At 42.4% G+C, this 13,623-nt stretch overlaps 1 protein-coding gene across 1 annotated transcript in view; it reads right to left on the bottom strand.

The window, feature by feature from the left end:
* Positions 1-13,623, bottom strand: part of LOC120024657 (immunoglobulin superfamily member 21-like) — a 159,980-nt gene that overhangs the window by 86,517 nt on the left and 59,840 nt on the right. The window contains exon 3 of the mRNA XM_038968924.1: positions 3,260-3,378. Within this exon, the coding sequence (XP_038824852.1) occupies positions 3,260-3,378 (119 nt within the window). The remainder of the gene's footprint in view (positions 1-3,259; positions 3,379-13,623) is intronic.

Here is a 13,623-nt window from a genome sequence, read left to right as displayed (position 1 = left end):
ATAAACATGGGCACCTTCATAGACATTATCCTGACCAGCTTGCCCTCCAAATACACCTCCGCTGTTTTCAATCAGGATCTCAGCGATCACTGCCTCATTGCCTGTATCCGCTATGGGTCCATGGTCAAACGACCACCCCTCATCACTGTCAAACGCTCCCTAAAACAGTTCTGCGAGCAGGCTTTTCTAATCGAACTGGCCCGGGTATCCTGGAAGGATATTGACCTCATCCCGTCAGTCGAGGCTGCCTGGTCATTTTTTAAAAGTAATTTCCTCACCATCTTAGATAAGCATGCCCCGTTCAAAAAATGCAGAACTAAGAACAGATATAGCCCTATAGCACAAAAACATCCTGTGGCGGACTGCAATAGCATCGAATAGTCCCCGCGATATGCAACTGTTCAGGGAAGTCAGGAACCAATACATGCAGTCAGTCAGGAAAGCAAAGGCTAGCTTTTTCAAGCAGAAATTCGCATCCTGTAGCTCTAACTCCAAAAATATTTGGGACACTGTAAAGTCCATGGAGAACAAGAGCACCTCCTCCCAGCTGCCCACTGCACTGAGGCTAGGTAACACGGGTCACCACTGAAAAATCCATGATCATCGAAAATTTCAATAAGCATTTCTCAACGGCTGGCCATGCCTTCCTCCTGGCTACTCCAACCCCGGCCAACAGCTCCCCCCCCTCCCCCCTCCCCGCAGCTACCCGCCCAAGCCTCCCCAGCTTCTCCTTCACCAAAATGCAGACAGCAGATGTTCTGAAAGAGCTGCAAAACCTGGACCCGTACAAATCAGCTGGGCTAGACAATTTGGACCCTCTCTTTCTAAAACTATCCGCCGCCATTGTTGCAACCCTTATTACCAGCCTGTTCAACCTCTCTTTCGTATCGTCTGAGATCCCTAAAGATTGGAAAGCTGCCTCGGTCATCCCCCTCTTCAAAGGGGCTGACACCCTAGACCCAAACTGTTACAGACCTATATCCATCCTGCCCTGCCTCCTAAAGTCTTCGAAAACCAAGTTAATAAACAGATCACTGACCATTTCGAATCCCACCGTACCTTCTCCGCTGTGCAATCCGGTTTCCGAGCCGGTCACGGGTGCACCTCAGCCACGCTCAAGGTACTAAACGATATCATAACTGCCATCGATAAAAGACAGTACTGTGCAGCCATCTTCATCGACCTGGCCAAGGCTTTCAACTTTGTCAATCACCGTATTCTTATTGGCAGACTCAACAGCCTTGGTTTTTCTAATGACTGCGTCGCCTGGTTCACCAACTACTTTGCAGACAGAGTTCAGTGTGTCAAATCGGAGGGCACGTTGTCCGTACCTCTGGCAGTCTCTATGGGGGTACCACAGGGTTCAATTCTCGGGCCGACACTTTTCTCTGTATATATCAATGATGTCGCTCTTGCTGCGGGTGATTCTTTGATCACCCTCTACGCAGACGACACCATTCGGTATACTTCAGGCCCTTCCTTGGACACTGTGCTAACTAACCTCCAAACGAGCTTCAATGCCATACAACACTCCTTCCGTGGCCTTCAACTGCTCTTAAACACTAGTAAAACCAAATGCATACTTTTCAACCGTTCGCTTTCCGCACCCGCCCGCCCGACTAGCATCACCACCCTGGACGGTTCCGACCTAAAATATGTGGACAACTATAAATACCTAGGTGTCTGGCTAGACTGTAAACTCTCCTTCCAGACTCATATTTAACATCTCCAATTCAAAATCAAATCTAGAATCGGCTTTCTATTTCGCAACAAAGCCTCCTTCACTCACGCCGCCAAACTTACCCTAGTAAAACTGACTATCCTACCGATCCTCGACTTCGGCGACGTCATCTACAAAATAGCTTCCAATACTCTACTCAGCAAACTAGATGCAGTCTATCACAGTGCCATCCATTTTGTTACCAAATCACCTTATACCACCAACCACTGCAACCTAGTCGGCTGGTCCTCGCTACATATTCGTCGCCAGACCCACTGGCTCCAGGTCATCTATAAGTCTATGCTAGGTAAAGCTCCGCCTTATCTCAGTTCACTGGTCACGATAACAACACCCATCCGTAGCACACGTTCCAGCAGGTATATCTCACTGATCATCCCCAAAGCCAACACCTCATTTGGCCACCTTTCCTTCCAGTTCTCTGCTGCCAGTGACTGGAACGAATTGCAAAAATCGCTGAAGTTGGAGACCTTTATTTCCCTCACCATCTTTAAACATCTGCTATCTGAGAAGCTAACCGATCGCTGCAGCTGTACATAGTCCATCTGTAAACAGCCCACCCAATCTACCTACCTCACCCCCATACTGTTTTTATTTTATATACTTTTCTGCTCTTTTGCACACCAGTATCTCTACTTGCACATCATCATCTACTCATTTATCACTCCAGTGTTAATCTGCTAAATTGTAATTATTCACTCCTATGGCCTATTTATTGCCTACCTCCTCATGCCTTTTGCACACACTGTATATAGACTTTCTTTTTTCTACTGTGTCATTGACTTGTTTATTGTTTACTCCATGTGTAACTCTGTGTGGTTGTCTGTGTCACACTGCTTTGCTTTATCTTGGCCAGGTCGCAGTTGCAAATGAGAACTTGTTCTCAACTAGCCTACCTGGTTGAATAAAGGTAAACATAAAAAAATGATCCTGTTAGTAGGGAACTTGGGGTTCAGTAGGGGTAGGTGAAATTGTGTTACAATTTGATATAGTACAATCTCCAAGAAAACAGTGCCTCTGCCGACACATACACTCATTATCACACTGAGACAGAGTGTCAGCCATCAAACTTGCTGAGCACACCCTATGAGAAATGTTCACTACCAGTCAGAGAAGGGGAGCTAAGGGTAATGATGATGATTATGATTATTAGCTAAAACCTGATGATGATTCTTCTTTTTCAAAACTTGATCGTTCTACATCTTTAGAACCGCATTCAGTTCTGTAGTACAACTGTCCGTAGTGTGTGTCAGTAGTGCATGTCAACTGGAACCTATTTGACATTTCCTCCAGCTTGTCCAACCACTCTCATGGCTGTCTGTCAGCTACCTTCACTCACAAGGAGTGCTGAGGTAGATTTCTTGTAATTTTTTGCTGCTTTAATGTATTTCCATAGAAAGGCACCAGAACATGTAACAACAGAACATGTTGATTAATGTTGCAGAACGTCAGAGTAGAACAGAGCTAGACATTTTTGCATATTCACAGTCACGGGCTGACTACAGAGTTTAAATTACTTACACATAACGGTGAGAAAGACATTTCCCGATGCCAAGACCACCTTTTCTCTCGTTGCTCGGTCATAGATGCCCACGTGGCACTCATAAGGCCCATTGTCCGAGATCCGTACCTCCGGGAGCCTGCAGAGATATGACAGACAAAAACGTAATTAAAAACACACACAATAATAAAAACATTTACACTACCGGTCAAAAGTTTTAGAACACCTACTCATTCAAAGCATTAAAACAGCCAAGTGCAGTCGCAAAAATCATCAAGCGCTACGATGAAACTGGCTCTCATGAGGACCGCCAACGGAAATGGAAGACCCAGAGTCACCTCTGCTGCAGAGAATAAGTTCATTAGAGTTACCAGCCTCAGAAATTACAGCCAAAATAAATGCTTCACATAGTGCAAGTAACAGACACATCTCAACATCAACTGTTCAGATGAGACTGCATGAACCAGGCTTTCATGGTCGAATTGCTGCAAACAAACCACTACTAAAGGACACCAATAAGAAGAAGGGACTTGCTTGTGCCAAGAAACACGAGCAAAGGACATTAGACAGGTGGAAATTTGTCCTTTGGTCTGAGATTTTTGATTCCAACCGCTGTGTCTTTGTGAGTCTTTGGGTGAACGGATGATCTCCGCATGTGTATTTCCCACTGTAAACCATGGAGGAGGAGGTGTTATGGTGTGGGGGTGCTTCGCTGGTGACACTGTCTGTGATTTATTTAGAATTCAAGGCACACTTAACCATAATGGCTACCACAGCATTCTGCAGTGATAAGCCATCCCATCTGGTTAGGGCTTAGTGGGACTATCATTTGTTTTTCAACAGGACAATGACCCAACACACCTCCAGGCTGTGTAAGAACTATTTTACCAAGAAAGAGAGTGATGGAGTGCTGCATCAGATGACCTGGCTTCCACAATCCCCCGACCTCAACCAAATTGAGATGGTTTGCGATGAGTCGGCCCGCAGAATGAAGGAAAAATCAACCAACATGTGCTCAGCATATGTGGGAACTCCTTCAAGACTGTTGGAAAAGCATTCCAGGTGAAGCTGGTTGAGAGAATGCCAAGAGTGTGCAAAGCTGTCATCAAGGCAAAGGGTAGCTACTTTGAAGAATCTCAAATATAAAATATTATTTTGATTTGTTTAACACTTTTTTGGTTACTACTTGATTGCGTATGTGTTATTTCAAAGTGTTGAAGTCTTCACTATTATTCTACAATGTAGAAAATTGTAAAAATAAAGAAAAACCCTTGAATGAGAACTTTTGACCGGTAGTGTACATCGATTTTTTTTTCATAATACATTATTTTCTCAGACAGGAAATAGTTTGGACATTTTGAAGTGGAAATCAATATTGAAGTGGAATTCAGTTAATTCATTCCACTTACAAATTGCATGACTGTCCTTCATAGTGTTCCTGCTTTTGTCCCTAATGAATGATGTCGAAAGGAGGTGAACAACAGACATCCACATGTCAGAATACAACATTTTTGTTCTCTTATTGAAATTCAGGAAGCAATAATTTGACCAAAACATAATTCTTTTTCACGAGCAACACCTCCATGAAGGACAGAAAATTATTCAGGCAGCCAGCAGATTACCAGGAAACGGCCATTTTTGAAAGGCCTGCGAGCTCAATCTGTATTCTGTTTCCGCCTAATGTGTCAACAGCGATAATCAAAGTGAGACACCACCAGTCGCATTTAGGCCCTGTGATTTATTTCCACAAAACGGGAACAATTGTCCTTGCCGCCCGGCTGTTTCAGAGGGAGACCTCTGTTGGAACAGCGGCAGGGCACTCGGAGCACCGTAGCTCTGATGAGTTCAGCAGTGGTGTGTGTGTGTAAGGGGGTGGGGGGTAAAATTAGATAATTCTGTTGGAGAACAGTCAACCCTTGGTGGGGCCACCCTTCCCACCCCCAGCCTGTATAGAGCACACGTCCACAATCACTATGGTGAGGCCCCATGGGTCAATGGTTGCTGATGCTGACTGATAGAGACTCAGTGGCAGTCACATTCTACCATAAACTATGCATTTCTAATCCTATACCTAATAACAATGTTGACTACAAAAAAAATGCTTTTTCCTTTTGGAGTAGCATGCAGTTTCACCCACTAATTCTAGTTGCGAGTGCACTTTGACAAACTGTGATTATGACGATTTGACGAGAGCCCTGGCACCAGTGGTACCTATGTTGGCATTATCCTGGCATCCCTCTTAGTGTCTTGGCTCCACTAGCTGTGCCAACCAACTGCCATGTGACTCCAGTCCAGCACATCTCTTCTCTTTGTCTTTCTCTCTCGTTCTTTATCTCTCTCTCTCTGTCTCTCTCTTTTTTCCATCTGTCTGTCTCTCTCTCTTTTCCATCTGACTGTCTGTCTGTCTCTCTTTTCCATCTGTCTGTCTGTAACTCTCTTTTCCATCTGTCTGTCTTTTCCGTCTGTCTGTCTCTCTGTTCCATCTGTCTGTTTGTCTGTCTCTCTGTTCCATTTGGCTCTCTTTTCCATCTGTCTGTCTCTCTTTTCAGTCTTTTTGTCTGTCTGTCTCTTTGTTTGTCTGTCTGTCTGTCTCTCTCAAACACCACTGATGCTGCATTATGGGTACAGTGTTTTTTTAAGTATTTCCCGAATTCCTCCACCCTGCCATGGCTCATTAATCAGCAACTAATAAAAAGCTGATTAACACTAAACCACACCAAGGTGAGGGGCTGCAATACAATCTCTCTCTCTGTGTGTGTGTGTGTGAGAATGTTTGTCCTTTGTCCCTGAAACTCCAAGAAATAGTTTACCTTGAAACTTAGAAGTTCAGGGAATCAAAATAGTGTCATTAGTCACACATTGTTGTCATTAGAAATAGTATCATTAAGTGACTCAGCACAAAAAAATGACTCCCTCTCACAGTACAGTCAAAACAACATACTACATACTGTTCACAATATAGAAACACCCATGTACACACACACACACACACACACACCAGGATAGGATCGATGGCAATGAGGCCACTCAGAAGAGCAGCAAAAACAGCAGAGAAAGGGAGAGGGAGAGAGAGAGAGATCAATCCTCCCTGGGGAGTAATGACTATTCTGTTTAACTCTGTGTTTTCTTCTTGCAGCCCTTCCTGTGCTGTCCATGCCTGGAAGCTGTGCTGTGTTACAGGGACCGGGAGGGAGAGAGAGAGTCGTCCTGACAGAACACTGCACAGAGTGGTCCCTGTTAGCTCAGCCAGACAATCTCTGCAGCAAATCAGCTAACGTGGTGTCAGGAACTGGGCTTCTGCTTCGCTGTGCTCTTCTTAGTCTTAAGTGCAGGAGCCTTGTATCCCTGCATTAAGGCTGGCTAGGGGGAGGATTGTCTGATGTAAGTATATGAGAAACAGAGACTGTTAGCCTAGAGGACAAAGATATGAAGAGACTAGAAAGGTGTGTAAGGCAGTAAGGCAGAGGCACACTGTGTCTCCTCTAGTGTTTCCTCTGGAGAGGAAAGTCCTATTTTAAACACAATGCCATTGATGTGAACACTGTGATTCTCTGTGCTGGGAGAGGGGGATGGCTTTGTAGGCCACTATGTGTATGCTGGTCTGTCCCAAGTCTGTGTTTACACACAAAGCTGTATATTGTTGTTGTCCATAGGCCTGGATAGTTGTCTGGAGCCTAACCCACACAAGAACAGAGGAATATTCTGAGAAGACAGCTCTTAGACAAGATGGTGCAAGGCATGGAAAGATAGGTGAAACAGCGGCAAAGGGTCACAGAGAAGCCTCACAACACTGATTTATTTTCCTGAAGCCTGTTGAAGAATGACAGCGGGACTTGCCCTTCAAATTTAGGAATGGGGAAAAGGTTGTACGTGTCACGCCCTGACTTTAGTTATATTTGTTTTCTTTATTTTTTGGTTAGGTCAGGATGTGACAAGGGTGGTTTGTTTAGTTTTTGAATTTGTCTAGGGTTTTTGTCTATCTATGGGGATTTGGTATGGTCTTGGCGATTGTAGGTTTATGGTGGTCTGAATTGGTTCCCAATCAGAGACAGCTGTTTCTCGTTGTCTCTGATTGGGGAGCCTATTTAGGTTGCCATTTTCCATGTTGGTTTTGTGGATAGTTGTTTTCTGTTTTGTGTGAGTACATGACAGAACTGTTGTGTTTTGTTCCACTTTTGTTTTTTTGTTTCAGTGTTCAGGTTATAATAAACATCATGAACACGTACCACGCTGCGCTTTGGTCTACTCCTTCTTCCTCAGACGAACATCGTTACAGTATGTCTAACATTGTGACTCCTATTAATATTCACACTGATGGAATACATTTTTAAACACCTTCAACAACTTATTTTCACTCAGTAGTATGGAGGAAAAAGGAAACCGCACACTGCTCTTGATAGGATCACCGATGTTTAATAAGCTTACGTATCGGCCTCACGGCCTTCGTAAGAGCTTTTGTGATTTTTTAAAATTTGCACCCTTATGTAGACCTGGCCCCACCCACATCCGTTCTACACATCGAATGGGGTTGGAGGCAAAGGAAAAACAAATAAGTGCTACCAAATATAACAATATGCATTTCATAAATATTACAAGTGTATAAATAAGGCGTATTGAACACGTCTGTAAAACCTCAGAGGACATAGCAAGTTTTCATTAGTCATTGGGTACATCGTAAGAAAGACGTCAGAATAATCTACAATAGACACATATTTCATGTTCAAATTCACAACATAACATACATAGGCATTTCATCATTAAGTCCTTAGTATGTATGGGAAAGTTACATGGAGGGTTGCAAAGCTACTGGTAATTTACCAAAATTGCCAAAATATTCTGTAATGTTGTAATTAACAGGTAATCTATCGCAATTGAGGTAATATTGGTAATTTATACTTGAATAACTTAAAAAAATATGTATTCATATATAGTATACATTTTGTATGTCTGTGTCCATAATGTCCATTTAAGAGAAAATAGCCTAATTAATGAAAAAAGCATCTGTCACGACTTCCGCCGAAGTTGGTCCCTCTCCTTGTTCGGGCAGCGTTCGGAAGTCACCAACCTTCTAGCCATCGCTGATCGACTTTTCATTTTCCATTGGTTTTGTCTTGTCTTCCATCACACCTGGTTCCAATTCCATCAATTACATGTTGTGTATTTAACCCTCTGTTCCCCCCCCATGTCCTTGTCGGTAATTGTTTCTTGTAGTGCTTATGCATGGTATGCTGGTATTTACCGGGTTTTGTTTGACCCATTTATTGTATTGTTCTGTTGACGGTGGTTTATGTTTATTAAACGACACCGTTGTAAATCAGTTTTCGCTCTCCTGCGCCTGACTTCTCTGCTGCCAGTACGCACCTCACTACAAATTAACAATGGCATCTTCCAACTATTGTCTTTTTTCACAACTGCCACCCGTTTGGTTTGATAACACTATCAACAAAGACATATAGACATAGTAAAATAAAATAATTACAAGTCTGTCAAAATATATACAATATAGAGGATATTTCATGCTGAAACCGTCATATTAATCACTAATGGTATTCACTAAGTTAATGGTTTAAAATTAGGCTAATGTCTTACAGCTATGTCATTCTATTTTCAATAATATTTTAGTAAATATTTGAATATATATACAATATATACAGTTGAAGTCGGAAGTTTACATACACCTTAGCCAAACACACTTAAATTCAGTTTTTCACAATTCCTGACATTTAATCCTAGTAAAAAATCTCTGCTTTAGGTCAGTTAGGATCACCACTTTATTTTAAGAATGTGAAATGTCAGAACAAGAGTAGAGAGAATTATTTATTTAAGCTTTTATTAATTTCATCACATTCCCAGTGGATCAGAAGTTTACATACACTCAACTAGCATTTGGTGGCATTTCCTTTAAACGTTTTAACTTGGGTCAAATGTTTCGGGTAGCCTTCCACAAGCTTCCCACAATAAGTTGGGTGAATTTTGGCCCATTTCTCCTGACAGAGCTGGTGTTACTCAGTCAGGTTTGTAGGCCTCCTTGCTCGCACACACTTTTTCAGTTCTGCCCACACATTTTCTATAGGATTGAGGTCAGGGCTTTGTGTTGACCACTCCAATACATTGACTTTGTTGTCCTTAAGCCATTTTGCCACAACTTTGGAAGTATGCTTGGGGTCATTGTCCATTTGGAAGACCCATTTGCGACCAAGCGTCAACTTCCTGACAGATGTCTTGATGTATTTTCAATATATCCTCAATTTTCCATCCTCATGATGTAATCTATTTTGTGAAGTGCACCCCCGTACTTCACGGTTGGGATGGTGTTCTTTTTTATTGCGGTATTGGAGCAGTGGCTTCTTCCTTGCTGAGCGGCCTTTCAGGATATGTTGATATAGAACTCGTTTTACTGTACATATGGACACTTTAGTATCTGTTTCCTCCATCATCTTCACAAGGTCCATTGCGGTTGTTCTGGGATTGATTTGCACTTTTCGCACCAAAGTACGTTCATCTCTAGGAGACAGAACGCGTCTCCTTGCTGAGCGGTATAACGGCTGTGTGGTCCCATGGTGTTTACACTTGCGTACTATTGTTTGTACAGATGAACGTGGTACCTTCAGGCGTTTGGAAATTGCTCCAAAGGATGAACCAGACTTGCGGAGGTCTACAATTCTTTTTTGAGGTCTTGGCTGATTTATTTTGATATCCCCATGATATCAAGCAAAGAGGCACTGAGTTTGAAGGTAGGCCTTGAAATACATCCACAAGTACACCTCCAATTGACTCAAATTAAGTCAATTAGCCTAACAGAAGCTTCTAAAGCCATGACATAATTTTCTGGAATTTTCAAAGCTGTTTAAAGGCACAGTCAACTTGGTGTATGCAAACTTCTGACCCACTAGAATTGTGATTAACCTTTCTGAACCACCCATCCCGGATCCGGGATAATTGTCATCAGCAACGCTGAATAGCATAGCGCCACAGGTAAATAATATTACTAGAAAATATTCATATTCATGAAATCACAAGTGCAATATTGCAAAACACAGCTTAGCCTTTTGTTAATCCACCTGTTGTCTCAGATTTTGAAATTATGCTTTACAGCGAAAGCAATACAAGCGTTTGTGTAAGTTTATCGATGCTCGACAAAACAATAAGTACACTTTGCATCAGGTAACTTGGTCACAAAAATCAGAAAAGCAATCAAATTAATCGTTTACCTTTGATGATCTTCGGATGTTTTCACTCACGAGACTCCCAGTTAGACAACAAATGTTCCTTTTGTTCCATAAAGATATTTTTTATATCCAAATACCTCTGTTAGTTTGGTGCGTTATGCCCAGGAATCCACCGGAAAGAGCGGTCACGACAACGCAGACAAAAAATCCAAATTATATCCATAATGTCCACAGAAACATGTCAAACGTTTTTTATAATCCATCCTCAGGGTGTTTTTCAAATATCTATTCGATAATATATCAACCGGGACAGTTGGCTTTTCACTAGGACCGGGAGTAACAATGGCTGCCTTTCCCTTTTGCGCACAACTCACTCTGAGAGCCCCCACCTATCCACTTACGCAATGTGGTCGTTCACGCTCATTCTTCAAAATAAAAGCCTGAAACTATGTCTAAAGGCTTAGAAAAAGGAGTCTGGTTGATATCCCTTTAAATGGGCAATAGGGATGCATAGGAACAGAGAGGTTTCAAAAACAGGGGCACTTCCTGATTGGATTTTCCTCAGGTTTTAGCCTGCAATATCAGTTCTGTTTAACTCACAGACAAAATTTTGACAGTTTTGGATACTTTAGAGTGTTTTCTATCCTAATCTGACAATTATATGCATATTCTAGTTTCGGGGGCTGAGAAATAGGCGGTTTCAAATGGGTACGTTTTTTTGCCAAAAATGAAAATACTGCCCCCTAGCCTGTTAAGTGAAATAATCTGTCTGTAAACAATTGTTGGAAAAATTACAAGTATATACAGTTGAAGTAGGAAGTTTACATATACTTAGGTTGGAGTCATTAAAACTTGTTTGGGATAGGGGGCATTATTTTGACGTCCGGATGAAAAGCATGCCCAAAGTAAACGGACTGTTACTCGGGCCCAGAAGCTAGGATAAGCCTATGATTGGATAGAAAACACTCTAAATTTTCTAAAACTGTTAAAATAATGTCGGTGAGTATAACGGAACTGATATGGCAGGCGAAACCCCGAGGACAAACCATCCCCCCCAAAAATGATTTCTGCCTACCACTATTTTCAATGGTTGTCACTTTTAATATAAGGCGAAGCCCTCCCAGATTGCAGTTACTAGGGCTTCCACTATATGTCAACAGTCTTTAGAAAGAGTTTCAGGCTGGTTTTTGGAAAAATGAGCCAGAAATTTTAGTTTTTCTAGGTGGCTCCCATTTTGGCTGTAGTGTTTCCAAGCACGTGAATGAGAACGCGTTCTTTGGTATTTTTCTCCGGTAAAGACAATAACGATTCTCAGTCTTAAATTTTATTGTTTATTTACGTATTAGGGTACCTAAGGTTTGATTATAAATGTTGTTTGACTTGTTTGGAAATGTTTATTAGTAACGTTTGGGATTTTGTATGCATTTTGATGGATGGAAACTGGGTGGATTATTGACTGAAGCGTGCCAGCTAAACTGAGTTTTTATGGATATAAAGAAGGACATTATCGAACAAAAGGACCATTTGTGATGTAATTGATCATCAAAGGTAAGGCATTTATTATATCGCTATTTCTGACTTTCGTGTCGCATCTGCCTGGTTGAAATATGTTTTTCATGGTTTTGTATGCGGAGCGCTGTCCTCAGATAATCACATGGTGTGCTTTCGCCATAAAGCCTTTTTGAAATCTGACACAGCGGTTGGATTAACAAGAAGTTAAGCTTTATTTTGATGTATTACACTTGTGATTTTATAAAAGTTAAATATTTATAATTCTGTAGTTTGAATTTCGCGCTCTGCAATTTCACTGGATGTTGTCGAGGTGTCCCGCTAGCGCCACGCCTTTCCCCAAAGAGGTTTTAAAACTCGTTTTTAAAAATGTATGCACATTTGTGGCCTGCTGGAGGTCATTTTGCAGGGCTCTGGCAGTGCACATCCTTGCACAAAGGCGGAGGTAACGGTCCTGCTGCTGGGTTGTTGCCCTCCTACGGCCTCCTCCACGTCTCCTGATGTACTGGCCTGTCTCCTGGCAGCGCCTCCATGCTCTGGACACTACGCTGACAGACACAGCAAACCTTTTTGCCACAGCTCGCATTGATGTGCCATCCTGGATGAACTGCACTACCTGAGCCACTTGTGTGGGTTGTAGACTCCGTCTCATGCTACCACTAGAGTGAAAGCACCGCCAGCATTCAAAAGTGACCAAAGCATAGGAACTGAGAAGTGGTCTGTGGTCAGCACCTGCAGAACCATTCCTTTATTGGGGGTGTCTTACTAATTGCCTATAATTTCCACCTTTTGTCTATTCCATTTGCACAACAACATGTGAAATTTATTGTCAATCAGTGTTGCTTCCTAAGTGGACAGTTTGATTTCACAGAAGTGTGATTGACTTGGAGTTACATTGTGTTGTTTAAGTGTTCCCTTTATTTTTTTGAGCAGTGTATTAAAAATAAAAAACAGATAGCTTATTTCACATTAGTATTCAAGCCCTTTGCTATGAGGCTCGAAATGAGCTCAGGTGCATCCTGTTTCCATTGATACATTTTTAGATTTTTCTACAACTAGATTGGAGTCCACCTGTGGTAAATTCAATTGATTGGTTATGATTTTGAAAGGTACACAACTGTCTATATAAGGTCCCATAGTTGCATGTCAGAGCAAACACCAAGCCATGAGGTCGAAGGAATTGTCCGTAGAGCTCCGAGACAGGGTTGTGTAGAGGCACAGATCTGGGGAAGGTTACCAGAACATTTCTGCAGCCTTGAAGGTCCCCAAGAACACAGTGGCCTCCATCACTCTTAAATGGAAGAAGATTGGAACAACCAAGACTCTTCCTAGAGCTGGCTGCCCAGCCAAACTGAGCAATCAGGGGAGAAGGTCATTGGTCAGGGAGGTGACCAAGAACCCAATGGTCACACTGACAGAGCTCCAGAGATCCTCTGTGGAGATGGGAGCACCTTCCAGAAGGACAACCATCTTTGCAGCAATCCACCAATCAGGCCTTTATGGTAGAGTGGCCAGACAGAAGCCACTCCTCAGTAAAAGGCACATGACAGCCCACTTGGAGTTTGCCAAAAGGTACCTTAAGGACTCTCAAACCATGAGAAACAAGATTCTCTGGTCTGATGAAACCAACTTGAAACCTTTAGCCTGAATGCCAAGTGTCATGTCTGGAGGAAACCAGGCACCATCCCTGTAGTGAAGCATAGTGG

This window comes from Salvelinus namaycush, chromosome 2 (genome assembly GCF_016432855.1).
Source record: "Salvelinus namaycush isolate Seneca chromosome 2, SaNama_1.0, whole genome shotgun sequence".
NCBI classification, from domain to species: domain Eukaryota; kingdom Metazoa; phylum Chordata; class Actinopteri; order Salmoniformes; family Salmonidae; genus Salvelinus; species Salvelinus namaycush.
This window is presented reverse-complemented; position numbering and strand designations above follow the sequence as displayed.